The sequence below is a fragment of the Ranitomeya variabilis genome, chromosome 5, assembly GCF_051348905.1.
Source record: "Ranitomeya variabilis isolate aRanVar5 chromosome 5, aRanVar5.hap1, whole genome shotgun sequence".
Classification (NCBI taxonomy): domain Eukaryota; kingdom Metazoa; phylum Chordata; class Amphibia; order Anura; family Dendrobatidae; genus Ranitomeya; species Ranitomeya variabilis.
The window spans coordinates 197724791-197750941 of NC_135236.1; the positions used below are offsets into that span (position 1 = coordinate 197724791).

The following is a 26151-nucleotide window of genomic DNA, read 5'->3' on the forward strand; positions in this document are numbered from 1 at the left end:
CAAAGGAATGCCCGTCCTAGTTCCACGGACCAAAGTGGAAGTGTACATACCAAAGCAAAGTGAAGGACAGCATCCAATCCAGGTGAAAAAACTCCTTTATTGTGCCAAATGCGACGTTTCAACCATCAAAGGTCTTTTTCAAGACACCATTTTTATGTCTATGGCATATCAATGAGAATAATTCTTTGACACGTAAGTAACTAATATAAGATGTTAGAACAATATACAGTATATTGAGTTTTCTGTAGAAACGAAGGTTTGTTTTGAAGAAAATATTTAATCCACTTTTTACAAACTTTTGAGCAGACCCATGAACTGAAGTATCACCAGTAACATTATATCCACCGTGTTTTGCTTTATGAAAGTAAATCTGTTGTCACTTCCTTGTGTCTTACCTTTGCTTCCCATTCCATGCCAGCTACAGAAATGCCAAGCAGAATGATTACTGTTATTGTCCCCACAATCCTGATATCATTCATTTCGTCCACCATGATTGCATTATTGTCCTATTGGGAAAAAAGTCAAATAAGCATAATCCAAATCTTGGTATAGCCACGTACACAACGGCCAGCCGTCATTGTCCTCTCATCATGAATACTCTGGACTCATAAGCTATGTGCCCAATGTATTTTGTAACATTTTGTAAAATTTCCCGGGTTAGGTACGAAGACCACTATCATGGTTTGATAGACAGTTTGTAACTCTTTAATCTGTCTTTTTCTGAGCTCTTCTCAGCTGTTTTATGGCCATACACTACATAAAAGTTGAATGTGCAAGAAACAAAGAGCCTGTAAAACCCAAACCGTGCAACATTTTTAACAAAATCCAATTACAAAAATCATTTTAGCCCGAAATAAATGCACTTAATAAAAATGAAAAAAAAAAAAAAATATGCCCCAAAAGTGAACAAACTCCTCATGCCTTTAAGGCTTTCAGGTAAAGTTTGCTTTGAAGGATAGGTCATACAGGTTGTCTAAGTAATCATCTAAAGAAAATCTTCATATCTGCTTTTTTCAAGTAGAGCGAGTGGGAGCACGCTCTATCAAAGGTTCAGTTGTTGCATATAAATAACAGGCATTGGTCTGAATTTTGTAACATAATATATTTTATTGACAAGTATATTGCCCTTTTATGACTTCAAAAATACCAACAGTCTGTTATTGTCTTTGATGACAAGAAGGGCGAGAATGTGGAACATCTACTGGCAAAAGTTGGAAGAAAATGAGCAAAAATACCATACCAAAGCAATAGACTAGTATTGTTTATTGACGCCAAGAATCATTAACCGTGAAAGTAATTCCAGCTAAGGTGAAATACTTAAAAGAAATTTTCCAGGTCTCATGTTATTCACCTTTAGAAGATCCACAACAGTTTCTGAGAAACCAACCACGTACATAGCAACAGCAACAGCATTGGCAAAAGCAAAGATAAGGCCAATCGATCCACCAAATTCTGGCCCAAGGCTTCTGGAGATGAGATAGTATGCTCCACCTAAAAGAGGCAATAGCTTAGTTTAGCACACAAATACATTTCAGTTTGTAATTTGGCATCACTCAAATTGTCAAGTTTCATGAACAGACCTTACCCTACAAAAAGCAGAAGGGAGAAGCCAAGTGGGCATTTGTCCTCCCATTGTCCTTGCCAATCTTTCCTTATGTCAGTGAGAGAACATGCCAGAAAATGACTAATCTGCGCTTATACAGGAGTTAGGGATTAAAATGGTTCATGTTATGTTTTTCTTTATTTATACTGTTAGACATTTAACCATGAAGCAATTCCAGATTTAATTGATAATGCCTGCAGATATGAGCAAGCAATCTGTCTGTTCATGGAACTTAACAATTACAGGAACCAATAGTATCTGAATGTGCAGAAAGCAAGTTTCTCTTATTTCTATAGATTTGTTATTGCTGCCAATAGACAGTAATTACCAATAGAATAACTAGAACATTGTGTGATCATACTGAAATTACAGAAAGGAAATTTTCCATGTATTATTGTACTGATGTACTATGCACTTACCCTTTTTTCACTATCCATATTTTCTTGGTCATTGTGGAATTTGTTGAAGAATTATTTCCTAGTTAAATATTGCATTGATTTTTATTATAGTTAAACAATCACAATTATTTTGGTTATAGGGATAAAATACAATTTGGTAGATATCATAAAGAATATGTAGTAAAGAACTGTTTTTTTGTCCTTATTTTTTTACACACAAAGCCCAGTGTGGTTTATTTGGAAATAATTCTTCAACGTGACTAAAGTTTGGCAAATTAATAGGGTATTTCCAGCTTATAAATTGCTGGGATATGAAATCACTTTATGATCAATGGGATTTTAACATTTGGGACCCCCAACAATCATAAAAATGAAGGGGACAGAGAACTGATATGGTGCTTTGTCCTTTCACTGTTCCAGCCCTGTGTAATCAAGAGAATAGGGCTGGCTGCAGTTCTCTGCACAGCCAGGCGGCCATAACTGCTGCCGTGCAGGGGAAACAGGACTGGTTTCACTCTCAGGATCATAAACTGATGACGTATCCTAGTGATGGGAAGAACCCTTTAATGGAGCAAAGAATATAGATAATTTGAATATGGATAGACTCTCTTGCACTTACCTTGTACTGGAAACACAACATGAACCCACCAAGCCGCCATCTATCCAGCCAACCAACAATCACAACTGGGTCAAGTGTACATTACCAACATGTCTATGTTAAACCTACATTAGGGTTATCTTGGAGGTCAGATGTACAGATTTCATTGTTCTTCTCAACATAGTTTCAGTTGTGCATATAGTGGGGGAAGATCCACTGATGGTCGGCTTACTTTCTTACCTTATCTTTTTCCCGTCATCAAAGCAATAGCTATGTATAATATTGTCAATTCTGCATTCTTACAATTAAGGGGCGTCTCTCAGAACAAAATGACTGTTCTAACTAAACACAACATCGTGTAGGTACCATAGTCTTAATGAAAAAATTGTACCTTTAGTCTCCAAATCTGTTGCTGCGTTAGCCACAAATTGTTCTTTATTGAACTATGCAAATGAGGCGCTCAGTGCACCCTTGGCATGGCTGAGCAGTTCACTGCACCTTACAACCTACTTGTTTTTCATTTATCTGTCTTCCCTTCTTCCTTGATTGCCAGTTCTGACTTTACAGGAGCCAGAAGACACTGTAGATAGATGGAAAACAGGAAGTGACCGGCACTGAACTGTTCGGCCTTTCAAAGGTGCACCTAGCACCCCCGTAGCATATTGAATAAAGAACAATACTGCACAATGATGTTTAAACCATAATTATTGATGCCACTGGAAAAGAAGCCCCTGCAGTCAGATAATATGCTGTCACTAGGAACGAAACACACAGCGCTGCAAGCAAGGCACAGCATGTGGCACAATAGAACAATGGCAAGGTACTGGTGAATAATTGGTAGGGTATCTATATTGGTAAATTTGTGATCTTCCAGTTATAGAAGCAATAAAAAACGTATTTTTATGCATAGAAAAACAATAACAAATACTATTAACCAGTTCAAGACCAGGCCACCGGAGGTGAGTATAGGTTTTATTATCTAACTGGGGAGGAAACATAGGGATTTAGAAGGGACTGTCCGAGTAAAGGACCACTTCAATGATAAAATTTGTTTGTTTTCGCAACAATTATTTTTATATATTCGATACTTTTTTTTACGGCGGTGCAGCTAGTAGCTCTGATTTTAGATTGACAGTATTTTTTTTAATTATTTTTTCATGCTTTTTATTTATGTACCGTAAATATTTATCTATGTATTTATTTTTCATTTATTTCACATATTGCTTATTTCACATATTGTGCCCCCCATAAGGTCATAAAAGACCTTTGAGGACCATTTCAACATTTAAATATGTTTTTTATCTGATTCCCCCTGTAACTGGGGCTGTTACCTAAGTCTCAGTTACAGTGGAACTGTAGCTATCAGGCTGCATTGCAGAGCCTACTGGGTCTCCTAAAACCCAGCAGCTTCTGTTCTCCCCCTACAGCCAGTGATCACAAGACTACTGGGTCTGGAGGAGGAATTTTCCAACAATAGCTATAACAGCAGGTTATGTAAAATGAAAGAAAACTATTTTTTCTTTTTGACTCACCCCTCCCTCATATGTCAACTGGGGAGACTTGAGCCTGAGCCAATAAAGGTATATACCGTAAGTACTTTGATAGTTTAGGCCAAATCACTGTCTAATTTATGAATAGATTTTGCTTTACATCCCGTCAGACATAATAAAAATGTATATTCCCTTTCTACAGTATTGAAAATACTTACCTCCTCGGACAATGCCATTGGTGCATATTGCTGACATAGAAAGACCTGTCAGCGTGGTTACCACCACACTGAGACCAATGATAACAAATCCAAGACCTGAAAACAGCAAAAAGAAAGTACATTTACCTGCATCCAACACAAGCATTAAATATTGGAGATCCCTGGAACACTGTTGCAGGAAGGACATGGTTCTCCTGAAATGCACTGGGATTAAAGTCACTTACCGCACTAGTGTCCAACTGGGGTATATTTACTGAAGTATTCTAATGCTGCAGCTTTGTCAATTTACAGTAGCTTTTCATCAAAGATTGATTATAAATCCAATCATCATTTGAGTTATGTTTTATGTCTTAAGTTGCCCCTACACATAGAGATACCGTGCCTGTTACCTGTAAAAGCATAGTGGCCAAAAACCTCAACGTGAGTTCACGGTAAAACTATGCTTTGTTTGGCTATACAGAACTTGGTGAATTTATCCCATTATTAACTGGGCACCAGTCTATAATATCCAGAGAGCCCACCGATGTATGATAGTCACACCTGGACCTCACAGCAGGAAAGTTACTTACATGTAAGAGACTGTACATCCAAGTCTATACAAAAATGCTTAATACTTTATTATTTCCCGAGTGAGATTGAGTCTGGCACAACTGTTTAACAAAAAATTAAAGAAGTCCTCCCATGAATACATTTCTTCATTAAATGTGTGTATACTCACCTATCATCGCTTTCTCCAGGATCCAGAGCTGCTCTGCTCCTCGTCTCAGTGATGTCACCGCTCTGCAGACTGTCAGGGTCACAAGTGGCTTTTACCATGTAAACCTATGGAACATCAGATGTCAGCAGTCTCCATACACTTACTTTGTAAAAGAGACTTCCAGCTCATGCATAACGCACAGAGTGAGACGACTAGTCTGAACAGTGGTGACGTCACTGAGAAAAGGAGCAGAACGGTGCTGGATTCTGGAGAAAGCGGCGGTAGGTGAAAATATTAATCACACTACACACCATACACATATAAAGACATTTAATGAAAAAAAATATTCATGGGAGTTTTTCTTTAAATCTTAACAGGTCCTGATCAGAGGTACACGATACGGAAATGGACCGGCCTACATGGTCATTATAATTAGGCAGAGGGTTCATATTGTGACAAACAAATATGAAAGATCAGATTATAAAAATGGATTGTGCAATTTCATAAATAAAGTGCATCAAAAACAGTTGTGAACTTGTGAAAAAGATTATCATGTCCATAAAAATCTAAGGGAGGTCACCAACTACTCATCATGGCCTCATTGTATGGGTCATCATGTCATGCATACCATCACTTAAATGGATTCATGGGACCTGTATGTCTTTGGGTGAATTTAGTTGTTTTTAAATATTTGAACCTGACTAAATGGGCATACATAGTGGCTCAGTGGTTAGCACTGCAGCCTTGCATCGCTGGGGTCCAAGGACAACATCTGCAAGGAGTTTGTATGTTCTCCCTGTGTTTGCGTGGGTATCCTCCCGGTTCTCCAGTTTCCTCCCACACTGCAAAAACATACTGACAGGGAATCTAGATTGTGAGCCCCAGTGATGACAGTGTCTGTAAAGCACTGTGGAATTAATGGCGCTAAATAAGGGAGTAAAATAAATTAATAAAAAATAAATATGTGAAAATAATAACAACTACGTGTTAATACTATTTTTTGTTTTCACTTGGATGAGTGTCATCTTATATGTATATAACCTTCTGGTTGTGGTGTTGCAGTACTTAATGTGTGACACACTATAACTATGTGTAAGAGTGACCAAATGGAACATCTTTAGCGCTGAAAATCAGTTTTCCATCAAAAGGTCTGCTTTATAGAAGTACTGTAATACTGACCACCAGGTATCCAAGTATTTGGAGTCTCTTTAGTGGTGTTCTTTTACTCTTATCGTAGTAATCATCATATGCTACAGCTTTATTTATTTGTATTCTGAAGCACAGTAATATGAAGGCATAATACATACCCTGTAAGCAATAATGGTGAAATTGCCGACCAATACGTCGATCAGTTTTCTTTCAATGGACACTACCTGAAAAGTCTTATAAATAATCCATGATCCATTTTTATGTCACTCACCTCATTCTTATAGGAGCACAAAACTTGAATATGGACCTTAAAGAGGCTGTCCACTACTTTAACATTGATGACCTATCCCTAGGATAGGTCATCAATGTCTGATCGGTGGGTGTGTGACACCTGGCAACCCCACCAATCAGCTGTTAGGGCACTGCTCCATCTACTGATAGTGGCCGTGGATGGGTACTGCACATCCACCTCCTATTGATTTGCATAGGGGCTGATGTGCAGTACCCGGACGCAGCCGCTATCAGTAGATGGAGCAGTGCCGTAACTGAGAACTGCCGGCAGCTGACGACACTGAGAACAGTGAATCGGCAGGGGTGGCGGATGTTGCACCCCCACCGATCAGACATTGATTAGGTAATCCATGTTACAGTAGTGGACAGCCTCTGTAATTTCATCTCATGTCAAATTTCTGTCATGACTTAAGAGAAGTTTAGACTGCGCTGGAACCAGTCCTCGGAACCAGCCATCTTGTTTCATTGTTCTTATGCTGGATTCGGGCCCACCATGTCTTTTTTAACATGTTTGCCTCCTGCTAGATGACATTACCTTACAATTTGTTGATCTTAGTTCTCCACATCCAGAGGTCCCAATAAGACTTTCCAGAACTTAGAGCAGAATAGTATAATCTCCTACCTAGCCATGCAATCGGTATCTTAAGCATCCTTAACTCTTTACCTCCTCGTACAAAACCGTTGGTTGCTATTGCAGAGGTTGACAACCCAGTAATTGTAGTTACCATGGTCGCAAGCAAAATTATGATAACTCCCAGACCTGTCAGTAGTAGAAGAAAATGAAATATTTTATATATGTCTCGTCTTTTAATACAACATAACGCCATAAATGTTGACTCCTAGAACTTACGAGCCTGGAAATAAATACTGAGCTCTTGGAAAAAGGCTGTATGGGAAAAAGTGACTGAATACCAACTTGTGTATAGCAGAGCAGTCCTTTTCACGTAAATCCTGAAATTAAGAACCTAAGAGAGAGGCTTAACTACCCACTGTTGGAAACGTTGAGATGCTTTTAAAATCCTGAAATAAATTCATCTTCTTGTCTCATTTTTGCTCTATACTCCGGTCGACGCTAAAAAAAAAATGCCTCCAGCAAGTCAAGTATGTGATTACCTTAAAATAATGAGATTCTGAACTGGCATTGACCTTTAGAGCGTCCATGCCTCATATTTTATTACCTCCACTGACACATCCATTTGTGGCAATTGCAGAGGTGGACAGGCCAGTTATAGTAGTCACTGTCACAGCTAACCCGATGATAATGACACCAAGACCTCAGTGGAAAGAGAAAAATACAGTATGTTAACTATTAAAACATACTTCTGTGAGTGTCTCGTCAAGAATGCCCTCCTCCTATAAGCCTACAGCCTTGGCTGTCACAAACACTCCACTATATAATACTTTTCTTGTATGCAAGGTTACAGTTGACCAATATTAAATGCTGAACTTTTGTCTAACATTAGCTATAAAATCATCAGCAAGATACATAAGATAGGCTACTAGGCTAAAACCTTCAATTGTGACCTCACTCCTTCCCAAGCTCATTTCTACCACTTTCCATTCTTTCACCAGTCATTATCATACACACTTTGGCCTTGATTCATCAAGACTGGTGATGTTCATGCTGGTCTTGACAAGGAGGCGTGCTGTTGACGTCATTAATTAGCCCCCTTTCTGCCCCCGCTCCTCATATTTTGGTGGGGCTGGGCAAAAGTGGCATGAAAATGCCAAAAGTCACAAAATGTTTGTGCAACTCCTTGTAATTTTGCAACTACGGAAAAAATGATTTACGCCAGAGTTCTGGAATACTGCTTTGATGCATTGATGCCATATAGTTAAGGAGTGGGGACACCTCCTCATCTCTGATGGCTAGAGTGGTTCTGTCCTGTGCTCACCATCTCTTCTCTATCAGATAAATCTAGTAAAGAAGGTGAGTGTGTTATATGCTTGAACATATGTGTCACAGATATATATATATATATATATATATATATATATATATATATACTGTATATATACGCTGTATGTGTGTAAGCATGTCATTGTGTGGTGTGTGTGAATGTGGACCCTCTGTGATGCAGTGACCCCTGTTACAGCTCGGGGGTGCTGTGTGTGCTTCTCAGGATACGTATGGAGGCGTAACTGTAATGGTGAGAATGAGATAGTGTCTGGCATTATTGTAAATGGCCGGTATGTGCCGCAGAGGGAGTCTGCGCTGTAAGCCAGTAATGTTGTTGTTCAGGGATCTGTAGTCCCACAAGTATTTGTATAGTTTAAAAAGGAGGCTTGCAGGGTTAGTTGGAGAGCTGGGCAGGTCTGACTAACCACACTCACCTCCCATCTATGGGAGTGGTTACAGGTACATAATGTGACCATAGTGTGGTCACATGGGAGAGAGTGTGTAGGTCCTGAAGGCTTGTGTGTTGGGTGATCCTGGGAGTAGGATCGGATCCGTGAATAGCGCACTGAGAGGCCATGGACCTGAAGGCTTGTGTGTTGGGAGATCCTGGGAGTAGGATCGGATCCCTGAATAGCGCACTGAGAGGCCTTGGATCTGAAGGCCTGTGTTGGAAGTTCCTGGGAGTAGGACTTCCTGAACACCACATCCTGTGTTGGAAGATCCTGGGAGCAGCACTTCCTGAATAGCGCATGCAGTGGCCATGTATGCAGAGTCTGCAATGGCACTGCATTGGGGGAGCTACAGCCCGTCTGAGAATTTGGACTGTCAGGTGCTTGGTGAGCAAGGCATTGTCCGGGACTGTGATCCCAGTTCGACAGCTTCCCTGGGAGAGAGAGTACTGACAAGAGTCAGCATGTGGAGCAGGAGCTCCTGGAAGGTAACCCAGAGTATGGGGAACTGTGTGCACTGACGAGGTCGTCAGTAATGAACTGTGTGGTCTCCCATGGTAACTGGAGGAAGTGAGGTCCAGCGTGATTAGAGACTGCGAACCAATGTCGTGTGCACTATATGAGTAGAGACATTGATACGGTGTACAGACACCCCCCGGGAACTAGTCAAGGAGGACTGGTGGGTGTAATGTCTGAACGGTGAGTTAAAGCTGTATATGAAGTATCTAAGTTAAAGCTGCCATTTAATGTCATCTGTTGGTGCCTATTGTGTTCCATGAAGTATATAATGAACTGTACATGACCCGGTTTATGACTGCATAATAAACCGCATGGGCTGTTTAATAGAGAAAATCGTGCCTGTGTGACTGAATCCTGTGGCTAAGCGAGTGTCCCCCAACACATGCAGTAAGCACTATCTTACACCTCCCATTACAAAATCCTATGTAAAGCCCTTTAGTCATGTAAAACCTCAAATCTTTAGAGTATAACTCTATTATTTTTCTGTATTTTCACTTTTTTTAATTAAAGTAGAATAAAATCTACTGCTGCCGGGAAACCTTTCACATGCATACATTGTCAGCAACAAGTTATATTGAAGGGGAGGTCCGAAATACAAATTAATTTTCATCTTTAATCCCTGTCTATTTAATTCCATAATCTAAAGCATTTTCCAATATACTTTACTTAAAAATCCCATATCCTTCCTGAACTACATTAACTGCTTTTTTTCCTCCTTCCTTTTTGATGATGCTTCATTTGACAATCTCTAGTGCATGCTGTGATACTCAAACGAAGCGTCATCAGGGGGCATAGGCTGCAGTCACTGCCACAGGTCCTACCCGTCCCTGAACCGAAGCGTCATCAGTTGACCTTCGTTTTAGGGTTGGGCTAGTCCATGTGCGAAATGCACTGTGTAATGTGTACAAAGACAGTGCGCTCTCTTGCTGGCTCAGATCAGTAGTAATGCAGCGCCCCAGAGTCCTGGTCGTTGCAGTACTGTGGCTCCGCCACTAAGGGGAGCCACGGTGCGTTCGATGGCACTGAAGGAGTTCCTCCAATCAGGTATCACAGACACCAATATGTTTCACAGCTGGGCCTCCGGGGGGAGCTAAGGGTGCTATTCATTAGGCCACTCCCCACCATAGTGGGTAAACTGGGGGTCAGGCAGGAAGTTAGGAGAGAAAGCTGACTGGATCGAACGAAGCAACACCTAGTGAGAGAGGGTGTTGTGGAGGAAGAGACAGTAGGGTCTCTGCCAGGGGTGGGATCCTGGCAGAGGCTTGGCATTGAAAGAACGTAACGGGACCGTGCCTGCTCAGAATAGCGGCGGTGCCCTAAGAAAGGATTAGAAGCGAGATAGATTGTGCTGAGTGAGAAACGAAATCGAGCAGAAGGAGAATACCAGCAGGGGTTTTGTTGAAAGAGGCAGCACCTTGCTGAGGCGCATTACCGGTGGCCGGAACGCCGAGGGAGTGGAATAATATACAGCTTTAAGCCATACTCCAAACAGCGGCAGGACAGTCAGTCTCAGGCGGGCTGTCTACCACATATCACCTATGAAGTCTTGGGGGGCAATTGCGGGAGAGGGGCGTCTCTAGGGTCCCGGAAGAACTCCAGGCCTACCTGACAAACGGGTGCCGTTCTTACTGTAACATCAGGAAGGGACGGAAGATTAGCAGAAGATCAGTTAATCGAGTTGTGAGGGAAATTAAGAAACAGACACAACAGTTGTGGGGTACTTTCCGTAAGCACAGCAGGGAAGGACTACAACACAAAGCGCTAAGAAGGAAGGCACTGATTTCCACCTGTGAGGAGAACTCTGGAGGTGCCATTGAACCGGCCGGACTTGCGCAGCCTGGTGGACCGGATTCTGGACTGAGGACCGAGAGATCTCCAGTAAAGAGGTAAAGAGACTGCAACCTGGTGTCCTCGTTATTTACCGCGACCTGCACCCCACAACTGCACCGCTATACCACCGTTAACAGCACCTATAAGCAACGGACGTCCCCCACTGACAGACAGGGCCACGGACCGGGTCTAGCCACCGTGACAACCCCAGGACTGAGATCCCAGAGGCCCGGCTCCGGGTTCCCCTCGGCCCTGCGGCGGTGTGGGGGCGCTCCGCAGTAACAAGCAGGCAACTTGGTGTACTGTGAGTGTGCATTGTAAGACGAATACCTTGCACGTGACATCACCTGTAGGGGCGGCTCTGGTCTATGTGCGCCAGGTATTTTGACAATGCGCACTGACAGTGCACTCTGTTGCCAGATTTTTGCTAGACTTCTGATCTGAGTGAACACTGAATGCTGTGGCTGTTGCCAGCCTCGTATGCACACAGTGTCTGAGCGCATTCTCCTCTCTGTCTCCTTTCTTCTGACACCACGTCTTGGTGTATTAGTGGAGAAAACTTTGTCAGAAGAATGGAAACAGGGAGAAGAACGCTCATGGCCAATGTGTACGAGATTGTAGAAGTCCATGAGAAATAGTTTTCATTTACCGTATAGGTATATTTTTTACAAATAACATGTTTTTCAAGAATAATAAAGAGTCAGCAAGTTTTACGTAAAAACTAAATGACATACTTAGAAATAACTACCCATAATAAGCGCGTATCAGCTCTAAGCAGAGCCCTGCCTGCGGGAGAACTACAACCTTATCATTGTAGAACATAATCCATCGGCCATGTAAACATAATCTTAAGCGATTCAACCCGAAATGGCTACAGGACTGTGTTCTTGTTTATAAATCTGAGCTATTCCTCAGAGTTACAGATTTAAAGCAATTTTCCCAAAAAATAAACTTCTCCACTACTCCGCAGAGAGAACGACGGCCGGCACAGTCATGTTCATCTAAGATTGAAAATGCTAATGTGAAATTAAGGACTCTGCGAGATGTTAACTGGGAAAATAAGCCGACCAGAAGTCAAATCTTACAATTTCATCCCAGCACCAAAGATAAATAACTTCTAAAAAGAAAATCCTTCTGGCTTTTCTCACACCTAGGAGGAAAGTAATACTTCTTAATGACCCAAATAAGTTACCAAACTGCCCTTAGAAAACTAATTGTGCATGAAAGCCCTAAGCAAAGAATTGGCAGGTTTCAAAATGCTCCCATTTTATGGCAGGACAGAGACGTGGCTGTACCCCTGCGGCTGTAAGGTTTCATTTGATATGCATCATAAAATCACCCAGCGCTTATTTGTCAGGCACAACATATGCTAAAGTGCAGGCCAGAGAAAATGAGAATTTTGCAATTGGTAATATTTGTCTTCGGTAAGAAATAATCTTTCTATACATCCCAAATGACCCAATTCTATTTTACAGCTTCGGCATAAGCTATTCTCATTAAGTGAATGATGAGCGCACAATTAAAAAGTGCCGGTGGGTAAGAAAGTCCTTCTGCCACAATCGGTGCACACTGTGCAATTAGCGGGATGTATGGGCAAGATCCTGCTTCTCAAGAGAAAGGTCACACAGAAGGTTTTCTTCATCACAGATTGAAAAATTAATATCCCCCTTTAAGGACAGAAGGCTCCTTGATTGAATTTCTGATGTGACATTATGAACTTTTTTTTCCCATTTTTAAGGCAGAATTAGCATAACCTGAGACTACATCAAATTCAAGTGAGAAACGTTTATGAAACTGGCAAAATAGAGTCAACTCACCAGGGCCATTGTGTGGGGTTACTGATGGTTTTCATCCGCTGCATTATTTTTACAGTCTGGTATAAACTTTAATTATGGTTCCATAGGGCATGATCTGACCTGCCAAGGCTAGGAGGAAATTAAGGAATATCTGCCAGCAAAGTGGCAAATATGACTAAACCTCTAGTCTAATCGTACCCTTATTTGTAAATATATCTTACAAAAATGTTGTGGAAAGATGGACGGGCCAAAGACTCCAAGGCTCATCAGGATGGAAGAGGTTTTTTCATACAGCGCGTTTCGCAGTTGTTTCAACTACTTTCTCAGATACCTGAGGAAGTGTTCAACCAACTCCAAAAAGCTTTGTGTGAATAAAACTCTGTCATTCTTATGTTCCTTGGAGTTTTTGGCAGTGTCCGAGATACACCGTACATCTATCCATGACTGGTTAGGGATGTGCCCTCGGTGGTCGGAGCAGCAGACATTGTCCAATTAGCTTTTATTCTAGATTGTCCTCTCTTTTACATGAAGGTAATGATCAGGACACCAGTCTGTGTTTTAAGCAGGAGCTTCCAAGTGATGGAGGTGTCTAACAAACTTTATACAAACTGCAGGGTCCTGTGCACGATGCCAGCATGGCAGAAGAGGTAACTATAGGACTCCACGGTACAGAGCCACACAGATTCCACACAGGGATTGTTGGCTGCCATAATTATGGACATATTCTCACCTAGCGGAAAATACCTCTATAGCATTCCTATTAGCCTCTATTAAATTGGAGGTATATGGACGCACAGTAGACACCTCATTTACCTCTATGGAGGGAAAGTTATGATACAGTTCTGTGGATGAGCACTTTAATACAACATTCAAGGTCCCGAATTTTAGGACATTTTTATTTTTGCACGTTCATTGCTGTTTCTGCCTACCCACTGTATCCCTCTATAATCTGTGCCTGAGTTCTCTATACCTAGAGGTCCCCTACCCTATCCTTCCTATAGGTTCCCTACCAATGGGTATGCTCCAGAACAATTCAATGTAGATCTAGGTCAGTTTTACATTTAATTCAAAATATCCTGAACATCTAAAAGTTGCTTGTATGATGTTACTTTATATACAATCTGTAACATTATAAATGGAGGATATTCTAAGAGATGGTAGCAAATAGCAAGAACATAAAGCCCATAAGCCTATGATCACATCAGCGTTGGAGACAAATAAATGGAGCACACTGCACTATTTTGTCTGCTAAAATGGTGAGCACTTCGATAAAAAGCGGACCCCATTATAGACAGTGGGGTCCATCTGGTGCCATTTGTGTTCATTACGTGACAGATTTGTCAATTTTGTTTTATGTTGTTCTGTTCCTATGGTGGAGCCAAAGAAATTAGATGAATGTGATGGTCCCATAGTCTAACATTTGGGAAATGGTGATTAATGAGACATTAGCTTCAAGTGAAAAGTTAATATAACATTGTAGTTGCTGATCGCATCCCATAGAGATGACCTGTAAACTCTCCTCACATGACTATTTTAATAACTACTTTAATTCTATATAACGATTGTTTCCCAGCACTCTCCAGTGTGCCGTTCCTATGCCATCACTTCTCAAAAATGATGAATAAATTGATTAAAGGACATTACCATAGCCCTTGTCAAATGAGAGTGCCCCAAACAATCTGATACTGATTGGATAGAGTCATAGTGTGTAGGGACGTACCCCTGACTCATAACAACAGTTGTTATTTTATAAATTACTAATAGAAATGACTGAGTAACAAAAGAATGTAAAATTATAAGAAAATAATTGTAAAAATAATTATTTAATTAAGAATAGGTTTATTAAAACAGATATACCAGGAGTGCTGAAAGGTCTTCATAAAAGATGTTGATTGGCCGAATTACATTCATGATTCTGGATCAGCTCCTATTTATTAAAATAAAAGCTGTTCTGCAGCACCTTGCAGCAGCCGCTACACATTGAACAGAGCTGTGTTACATAGCTACACTCAGTGTTTACATATAGCTGCCGATGGAGATGAAGACAGCTGATTGGTGAAGATGTAGGGTGCTGGATGCCCATCTATCTGATATTAATTACCTCTCCATGGGAAAGATCATCAATATTATATGACCTGACAACCCCTTTAAGTGTGAGCAATGAGTATCACATGAAGATTTCCGCAAGACAAAGTAATAGCCTATGTTATGATTTGATTTGCAAGATGATGACAATGAAAGAAGTCATGCACCTAAAGGGCCAAATTAATTAAGACTGCAGTTTGCGCAATAGTCTTAATGAAGGCACCGCTAGAGCTAAGAGATTCAGGCGTCTTACATAATTAGACACATTATACAAGTGCCATGTGCCTCCGCCACAAATGTTACCAGTCTTAACCAACCGGGACCTATAAATGCATGACTTCTTTGAAGTTCATAATCTAGCAGCGGACTGAAGTCCATTTCTGGGGTGCATGTTCTGATGAAATTGCTGGACGGGCAGCACCAAGCCCCGTGCAAGCCCCACACACTTTGTCAGAGGTGCCCACGACAGGGGAGAGAAAATGCCTAATGGTGCCAAATTTTTGTGTGCTTCAAATTGCACAAACAAAATTGCAACATTTCAAGGTGTTTCAATAGTTTAAAAAAATGCAGTAATTCTATCATATGCTGACACCAACTGTGACCTCAGTGATAGACTGATATATCTTCAAAAGGTGAAAGGACGGAATACCTATTTTAATTTGTACTAAATGTCAAAAATACAGTTTTCATTGTATAATCAGGAGTAAAAAAACCCACATAGCATGAGGTTGTCCACTATTTTTCATTGATGACCTATACTTAGGCTAGGTCATCAATGTCTGATTGGTTGGGGTCTGACACCCTGCACCCCCTCTGATCAGCTGTTTTTGACATTGGGGGCCACCGTCCGGAGCGGCTCCGTTTTCCGATAGTGGCGGCGGCGGTGTACTGCACATCTGCCTCCTACTGAACAGCTGGGGGGCTGCCTTGTGTCGGACCAAGGCCGATCAGACATAGGCAACCTATCCCAAGGATAGATCATCAATGAAAAAGTAGTGCACAACCTCTTTAACTTTCCCATTTAGATCACAGCATATCTTTGGCTTCAGTAGGAAATTTGCTAGTTTATAAAAAAAGAAAACACATTGTACTGTAATGGCACAAGCAAAAACCTGCGCTGTTTCATCCCATGGAATCCAGTGAATGGAGAAGTCCATGGGTGATGGATGGGAATGTTTGGCATCCATCTAAGGCATCTCTCTAATACATATATCAGCCATGGGAGACAAATTTGAAGTATACAAATGGAGTCCAAAAAAGCAGCATGAATCTAGCCTAACCTGTACTGAAATGTCACTGTGATTGTATGCATGAAGAAACATCTACTGCAATGTAGGATTGTATCTATAATGGGGTCAATGGCCGGCAGGAATTGCATCTTGCTGTATACATTGGAGGCATGTTACCGGCAGAGCGGCACAATCTGTTCTATATCAACCAAGGGTTTGTAATAAAACCGTCATGGTAAATATTCCAGGACCGCTCAGCGCTGACGCTAACCTTATCACATGACAAATAAGCAACATCGCAGGCGGGACATGTGCACACTTACCGATTCCTGCTTGACCGACAATCCATGAAAGACGAATGAAAAGCATCACGCCCCATATGTTCAGCATGCACCTGACCTGTTAGACACATTTTTAGGAAACATTTGATAAATACCAGATAGTTTGCTAAATAGATTTTTAAATGTTACTTATTACATTACTGTTTTTCATAAAAGACTGTAGACGCTGACGTAGATTAATTTTTGTGGCTAAATATACAGTAATTCAAACTAATATTTCACAATTTTGACCTTAAGGACCAGACCAAATTTTTGAAATCTGACCAGTGTCACTTTATGGGTTAATAACTCTGGAACGCTTCAACGTAACCCAGTGATTCTGGGAATATTTTTTGTGACATATTGTACTTCATGTTAGTGGTAAATTTTGGTCGATGTGATTTGTGTATATCTGTGAAAATATCGAAAATTTGACAAAATGTCTTAAAGTTTTGCAATTTTCAAACTTTTAGTTTTTACGCCCTTAAATCAGAGAGTCATATCACACAATATAGTTAATAAATAACATGTCCCACATGTCTGCTTCACATCTGCATAACTTTTGAAACATTATTTTTTGGTTAGGAAGTTAAAAGGGTTCAAAGTTGATCAGCGATTTCTAATTTTTTCAACAAAATTTACAAAAATCACTTTTTAGGGACCACATCATATTTGAAGTGACTTTGAGGGGTCCCATATGGCAGAAAATACCCAAAAGTGACACCATTCTAAAAACTGCACCCCTCAAGGTGCTCAAAACCACATTCAAAAAAGTTTATTAACCCTTCAGGTGCATCACAGGAATTAATGGAATATGGAAGGAAAAAATTAACACTCTAATTTTTTCACCAAAATGTAACTTTAGCCCCAAATTTGTTTACTTTCACAAGGGTAACAGCAGAAATTGCTCCATACAGTTTGTTGTGCAATTTCTCCTGAGTACACCGATACCTCATATGTGGGGTAAAACTACTTTTTGGGTACACGGCAGGGTTCGGAAGGGAAGCAGCACCGTTTGACTGATTGAATCCAGCCCTGATCATGTTCTCCAGGGTCTCAGCTACCCCGGGTAGAAATATTCAGAATCTGGGGGGCGCTATACCCTTATTTCTGATCTCCATTTTAAAATGGCGATGAGGGAATTCTAATGCGGTCGTTAAAATGCAATAAAAAAATAAGTAGCAGGAAATCCTTAACTTAATGTTTAGTTTTATTAATTTCTATACAGAGCTGCCTCAGAATTGTGCTGGCTGCCCATGGAAACAGACTGCAGATCTCCTGTACTCGCTGTCAGACATGTGACCTATCAGATTGGCATTAACCACGTAAGTTCCCATGATGCTCTTTCCTAACAGGAAGGAATATATCAGAGTTTTGCATTTAATTTGGTGATGTAACAAATGTAAATAAAGATCAAAGACAAAAATAGCTTGTAATTAAATATCAGTGTCACACTAAAATATTTACAAGGCCACTTCTAATAATTTGGGCAGGCATTTGGACAATGACAGGAGGCGTTGATGCAGGGTAAGAGAGGGAAAGAAAGTTACAGCACTTAAAAGGAATCTGTCATCAGGTTTTTGTTGCCATCTGAATGCAGCAGGCGCAGATACCCTGATTCCAGCAATGTATCACTTACCAGGCTGCTTGCTGCAGTTGACATGAAATCACAGTTTTATCTACCAGTTCTCTGACTGCTGAGCTCTGTATAACCAGGCCCACACCACTGGTTGGCAGCTTTCTGTGTACACTGTGCATAGGCAGAAAGCTGCCAATGAGTGGTGGAGGCGGGGTTAAACAGATTGCGTGAATATGGCATACTATATGGCAGCAGGTTTACCAGTGATAATCTCTTGCTGATTTTATTAAAACTGCAGCAAGGAGACCAGGAAGTGATATATCACTGGAATCAGGGTCTCTGTCCCTACATTATTCTGCTCTCAGATTAGGTGGTGAAAACCTGGTGACAGATTCCCTTTAAAATTCTGGCAGAATGCTAATGAATTATGACCGCATTTTGAAAAAAGAATGGATGGCAAGTTCCAAGGCATGAGAATCTGGGCAGTTCATGGACATATTAGACTGATATGTGCACCAGAAACTGTTTTATCCTGTTGTGGTGGATGAGGGCAGCAAGACCATGCTTTTCCACAAGTTCCATACCCAGGGGCTCTTTAACTGTGGTATGATCGTCACTATTTTTCACAGTAATTTCCATTGTTAGCACATACACTATTTGTGACACTGGTGGCCTATATGTGAAACATGCCACTCTTGTGGACTACTATTACTTAGACAGCCGCAGTGCGCGGACTGGCCGGCGGCTCTCCCGACCCGAGCATGATAGCTTCATAGAAATACATCCAGCTGCCACGCTAAGGTCGGCATAGCCGCTGGCCAGTCCGTCCACTGTGGTCAGGTCTCCGTCCGATTTTTAGAGCAGTCTGATTACACCCTTAATGTATTTGTTTATTGGGCTGTAAACTCACCAGAACACCTTTTATCCACCCAAATTTAACAAATCCTCCCTTCTGTTGCTCTTCTTCATTCTGTTCTTCATCTCCCAGGGCACCTTCTCCATTGGAAACTGATCCTGGAGTCACTGCTACATCCTATACAGCAGAGAATACAATACATGACGGTACTATGTGCGGTACTATATATTCTTTTATTTCTCATTAAAGAATAGTATCACTACATTGTAGTTACACTGTCAGGTTGGAAAATGCAGATCTCAAGTTCAAGTTACCGTAGTTGTTTTATACAGAGAAAGATGAAAAACATCCCATTGTGCTTCCCTGGATACATGTTACCCAATTTTCCTGGCTACAATAAATCTGAGATATGGTAACTGATTAATAAGCTGCAGTCATTGTTAGTGCTGAGAGTGATCGAAGAATAAGATTACGGAATATGGCAAATTCTGGAAATCCATGAGCAGAATCTTAAGGGAAAAACAATGATAGAACATCGTTAACGTCCATTAAACAATTTCACATGATCCAAAAACCATGAATTGTATGAAGAGTGCACCAGAAGGATACCATGAATTTAGAACGTCGCCCCCTTTATAAAACATTTGCCCTAAACCTTTCTAAGAAGTGACATTTGCTTGATATTTACTATGACATTTTGCCGATCCCATTGTTTTCTAGTTTAGCGCTCTTGGTTAGTGTGAATATTTAGGGGATTTTATAGTTCACTTTCACTTACAATGTGTAGGAACAGAGAATTGGCTTTGTTTGGTCTGGAGTTTATTTTTTCCATAAAAATCAAGGCTAGAAGTATTAAAATTATATCCTTAAAAAAAGTTGTAGAAACGTTGTGCGCGGCCATATGGTGCCATAAGAGGTTAACCAAGTTATCACCTATCTACAGGATAGGTAATAAATTACTGACTAATGAAGGTCCAAGCCCTGGGACAGATTGATCAGCAGAACTGGGAATTCTCACCCACCTTACAAAGTGGACCTCCATTTATTTTCTATGGGGCTGCTGGAAAAAGCCAAGCATAGCGTTTGGCAACACCAAGGAAAGACTTGATCACAGGCCGCCCCGAAGCACACACAGTCTGATTCTATGATGAGGAACATGTTTGTGCTTCGGGGCGGTCTGCTGGTAGGTCTCCTGTTGGTTCTCTAGCTTAGAGCAGGAAGGTAAGACTCTGACTACAGTCCCGCCCTGGAGCACAGGCATCTCATTAACTGAAAACTTCTAACACTGATTACACAAGAACCACAAGATGGATTTCTTCACCCCAGGTATCATTTTAATCAGTTTAACAACGACAACATGACAATGTATGTAGTTTACTTAGCAAATCCTGCTGACATGTTCGCTTTAAAGGGGTCACAGCATCTCCAAAATCCTATCGCAATATGTCATAATAATATTAGCAAATACCTCCAATTAGAAATGTAGTATAGTTTTCCTGATTCGCTATGTCTCTTTCCTCATGTGCAAGCATTGTGGTAGCTTAGGTATCCATGGTTACGACCACTAGCAATTAGCTAACTGTCACTATATACAGTACAGACCAAAAATTTGGACACACCTTCTCATTTAAAGAATTTTCTGTATTTTCATGAATATGAAATTTGTAAATTCACACTGAAGGCATCAAAATTATGAATGAACACATTTTGGTCTGTACTGTAAGTGGTCACTACCTTCACCACAACCCAGCATAGTATTTCGGGAGCTTCCTTAGTCCCCACTAACAGTAGCACAGTCCAGTAAGTGGAGGTCCTATACTTCAACCCGCAGTTCCACATCCTTCTTCACCCCTTAGGGAAGTTACTTTTGCAACTATGGCCATCACTTAGCTTCTCAACTGCTGATGCCCTGGAACTACAGCCCGGCACACTCTCTTTGTCTCATGTTCCCTGTTCCATCCTTTGCCCATTGCCTCTTTATCCTTTGAACTTGGGGAGCCATACTGCTAGGTGTCCGGTCCCAGAACCCATCTCCGGTGCATCACTCCATCCTTCTATCACTTTTCCTTTCTCTACTCAGGATCACACTATCCACTACCTCGGTCTCCTCTCACACACATCATGTGACCTTGATTACTGATCAAACCGTAGGTCTACTTCTACTGCAGACTGATTCGTATCTCACATCATAACAAGAAATTGTCTCCGTCCCTTCACTTTAGGCCCTCTGGGCTAGTCGCAATCATTAACCCTAGCTCTCCCTACTGTCGGTTGCAAGACACAGTAGGCAAAAAGTAAGCTCATATGAACTTACAAGCTAAAGGATTATATGTAACATAATATATAGACCTAGGTGACTATATTAAAATGTAGAAGAGATCTAAAAGGAAATAGAACTGAATTATTACCACACACAGCTATAAAATACTTGATGGATCGTACACTGTTTTGATAGCATTATGCTTCATTTCACAGAGAAGATAAAAACATAGCAGACAAAAATCTTTTCTCTGCAGGATATAAACAGGGCTGGAGTAAATTAATACACATATAGAGCAGCAGCAAAAGACAGCAATCTGCAAAAGGCTGAAAGATTATGTTTCTTTCTGAATTTTTCTATGATGTTTTTTTTTTTTTTTGCAGGATAAATTGCATTTTTTACGGGCATAAATTCGGCCTTCCTTTTAATTATTTATTAATTTAAATCACTTTTTTAGGGGGTTTAATTTTAGGTATTTTACCTTGCAGCACGTTCAGGCCATTTTTTAGGTCGCCACATTCCAAGATCCATAACTCTATTCCTTTTTCTGTCCGTGTACCGCAGCTATGCGTGGGCATATTTTGTGCAGGATAAGTGATATTTTCAATAAGACAAACATATAAATTGTTGAATACCTTTTGTGTTTTGGGACGTGGAGTAATGTATAAAAAGAAATACAGCTGATATTTTCCATTTTTTATTAATTAAACTGCAAGGTAAACAACATAATATGTTATCTTGGGTCGTAATGATTGCAGCAATACCCCATATTTGTAGTATTTCACTTTTGCAAAATAGAAAGACTTTTAGGTGAAAATTATGATTTGTTTCCTGAGTTTTTTTAATGAACTTTTTGTAACCGTTTTCAGTCCCATTAAAGGATTTCACAAAACAATCAACTGATTGCTTATTTATTTAATGCTTCGATATAATCATCTTGGGCAGCACGGTGGCTCAGTGGATAGCACAGCAGCCTTGTAGCGCTGGAGTCCTGGGTTCAAGCCCCACTAAGGATAACATCTGCAAAGAGTTTGTATGTTCTTTCCGTGTTTGCATGGGTTTCCTCCCACAGACATACTGATAAGGAATTTAGATTGTGAGCCCCAACGGGGACAGTGACGATAATGTGTGCAAAACTGTAAAGCGCTGCGGAATATGTTAGCACTATATAAAGATTATTATTTATTATCTTTTAGGATTTGGCATGACGATATAGCCAAGGTCCTTTTTAGACCCTAGGCTGATAAGTTGATCCATAGTTGCCCCATGGTCGCATTGCAGGGTGCTGGTGGATTGAGACTAACCTTATACGTGTAGCATTTTTCCTGCTCAGTTTTCCTTTTGGACGTTGTTGTGTAGGACAGCAGCATTCACAGGGCTCAGTGCCTGGTGATGGTAACTATAACTTTATTTATTAAAATAGGCCAAAAGAGTTTGTAGGGGTCTTCTCCACTGTTCTGCAGTTGAGTACATAAAGTTGGCTATACACATTAGATAGCTGCTGCCAGATCTTAGCAATGTCGACTATAGCTTTTAAGAATATGCATAAGGCTAGTCATCATTCACATCATCCCTGTGTGCTCACATTTTTTTCCGGATAGCACACAGACCCATAGAGTTTCATAGATCTATACACTATACAGAGCACCTCCTAATCTAATCCATGTTTGGCTTATGTGTCTCACAGATCCATTGTTTAGTGATCAAATTTAATATAATTCAAATTAAAAAAAAGACCAGTAATTGGCATCTGAACAAACATGTGACCTTCAAGGTGTCTTTGTATTGGCTTGGGAACAAACACCTCCTCAATAAAAAAAAAAAAAAGGATGAGAAAAATCGAATGTAACTAGGATGCCATATAGATGCAACTAGAAGGACACCTGACAAAAAAACAGTCTGTTTCTCACGGATGGTAAAATTCACACAGATGTGACTGTAGCCTAAGAAAATAGTGTAACCTAAGTATAAATGTCTGATATTGAAAAAAAATAAGAATCAGGCATGTTGTATTTTAATATGCCTGGTCCTTTGGTACCCTGGAGATAGGTGAAGCTATATGTGTCTGTCATCTGCTTATTCCTGTTTGAAGGCTACAAACACTGTTTCTCTTAGTAAGTAGTGCACCTTGGGGTGTATGCTCCGAGCAAGCAGAAAAGAGTTTTATTTTACTCACTTAGCAACGCCATAAATTTCCACAACGCTTTACCGACATCATCATCACTGTCCCCATTGGGGCTCACAATCTAGATCCCCTATCAGTAAGTCTTTGGAGTGTGGGAGGAAACTGGAGAACCCGGAGGAAACCCGCGAAAACACGGGGAGAACATACAAACTACTTGCAGACGTTGTCTTTGGTGGGATATGGACCCCGGACCCTGATGGTGCTAACCACTGAGCCACCGTGTTTCCCTCCGAATTGTAACTTTTTGCCTTGCTACTTAAGAAGTGATTCAGGAAGCTGGAAGGTAATTGGTCTTTGGTTTTGGAGAACCTTGTACAATCACCACTCTTGCTCTCAATGGAATCCACCGGACTGTAAATAGGTAGGATACATTAGGCAGCAAACAGTCAGTTCTTGAAGTGTTAGAAGCAGGAAAAATGCCCAAGCGTAAGGATCTGGGCAACCCACCTGCTTGCCTGGTCCCAGGCTGGTGGTGAACTATATATGCATCTGTTTTTACATTGACAATTGTACATGTATTATGCTTTTTCGCCAGTTTTGTGCACTTTGGCATAGAGGAGGATGGGACTGTAAAGAGAAATAATATTTCATTGTCAGTCCTGCTATAGGTGTCAGGATGACTGCTGTATTATTAGTGGTCTGCCACAGCAAAGGTGATTAATAATGAGAGCGTCAAGTTGCCTTTACCAGAACAATGCTGTTTTTATGGATAGGGAAGTGGTTAACTCTAAGTTTTTCAATAGCTATAAATATCAGTGTGCAGAAAGCATCACAACTCATGAATACAGGAAAGAAATATATCTTGGTACCGTGTTAGCCAGTAGAAAGAAAAATATTTAGAATTGAGAGTCCTCAGTGGTTGATACCTTTTAATGGCTAACTGAAAAGATGGTAACAAATTGCAAGCTTTCGAGACTACATACGTCTCTTCATCAGGCAAAGACTAAAACAAATTCTGAAGAATCACATATTTATTTTTTCCCCTCTTTTTTTTTTTTTTTTCTCTATATTATGTTGTGCATAAATATGTGATTCTTCAGAATTTGTTTTAGTCTTTGCCTGATGAAGAGACGTATGTAGTCTCGAAAGCTTGCAATTTGTTACCATCTTTTCAGTTAGCCATTAAAAGGTATCAACCACTGAGGACTCTCAATTCTAAATATTTTTCAACCCATGAATATGCATTTCTCTATTTGTAGCAAAAGCACAAAGCCAAATTTTAAACCGATAAAGAAAATCCTTCCATTATTGCCACCTGAAACCAGTTGATTCCTGCATGATCAGAATTAATGCACACTTTCACACACCATTACCATAAATAACGCTCCTTAATGTTCTATTAATGTGCTCTGAATTCCTGCGTTTGCAGCTACAATTACTCATTTACCAGCAGAGCGCCCTAAGAAACCTATAAGTCGTAAAGCACGTAACCCTATGGATACATCACCCGGGGACAATGGAGGGAATGCTGCTGATTTGGCATTGCTCCATAGAAAGGTGTAGTCTAACATTCAGATGTACAGTTAGAGATTAGATTTCCGGGACCATATTCAGGATATTTCATGAAAAATAACTGTATTTGTCCCTGTGTTACTATGATTATTGCTATGACTATTGCTGAATACATAACATTGCAATAATTCAATGGTAGCGTTCCATGGTAAAACATTTTGGCTGAACCAAGGATTATGTGCAAACATCAGTCTTTCCTTTATACCTTCCCTCCCTTTAGAGCCTACCGCTAATTAAAAAATCAACATATCAATAAGATAAAAATCTGCATGAAATGACCCTATGTACTTCCAGTTCAAAAGAGAATATTCTTTGGAATAACATATTTACAAGGAAATGATCCATTGTGGAAAGATTTCTATAGACTGGCGTTTTATAGGAAAGTCTGGAATAAAATGCGCCACTTTTTATTTACTCGGTAAATAAATGCTTTAATGAATTTAGTTTGGTGTATTTTGAACTGCTTGGAAAAAAAAAACTATGCAAACCATGATTTAATGTTAATTGTATAATTTTCTGTGTTAATAAAAGTGATCACTTTAATTGATACCACAAGGGCATCAGTGTGTAAGCGGCACATAGAAGAACTACAGCCGGTGCAGAGAAGGTCAACCAAGGTGATTAAGGGAGTAGCGGGACCACAATACCAAGGCAGGTTATCAGATTTAGGATTATACGGTTTGGAAAAACAAATTCTTAAGGGCGATCTTATTACAATGTGCAAATATACGAGGGGACAGTACACAGATCTTTCTAATGAGCTTTTTACACCCCAGCCTGCAGTGATAACAAGGGCGCATCCTCTACGTCTAGAAGAAAGAAGTTTAATCATAGTCACAGATTCTTTACTGTATCAGCAGTGAGATTTTGGAACTCTCTGCCACATGATGTTGTAATGGTTGATTCACTATAAAAAGTACAAGGCGGGCCTGGAAGCCTTTCTTGTAACAATATAATATTGGGCACAGGATTCTGTGATGGACATTGATCCAGGGAACTAATCTGATTGCTGTATGTGGAGTCGGGAAGGACATTTTCCCCTAATATGGAGCTATTAGTGTCTATTATATCATCATTATGTGTCTAGCACATGTGCACATTGGTATCTCTGAGTGTGGACTCCATCTTTGTGCATGAGTGTGGACTCCATCTTTGTGCACCATCATGCAGATGAGATAATTTACTCA

General features: G+C 40.4%; 1 protein-coding gene across 1 annotated transcript in view; it reads right to left on the minus strand.

Moving 5' to 3' along the window:
* The window catches only part of SLC12A1 (solute carrier family 12 member 1), a 156570-nt gene that overhangs the window by 124971 nt on the left and 5448 nt on the right, over positions 1 to 26151 (minus strand). Inside the window, exons 2-6 of the mRNA XM_077263725.1 lie at positions 19062 to 19184; positions 16576 to 16651; positions 7109 to 7204; positions 1352 to 1491; positions 396 to 506 (exon numbers count right to left, since the gene is read on the minus strand). Of these exons, the coding sequence (XP_077119840.1) occupies positions 396 to 506; positions 1352 to 1491; positions 7109 to 7204; positions 16576 to 16651; positions 19062 to 19184 (546 nt within the window). The remainder of the gene's footprint in view (positions 1 to 395; positions 507 to 1351; positions 1492 to 7108; positions 7205 to 16575; positions 16652 to 19061; positions 19185 to 26151) is intronic.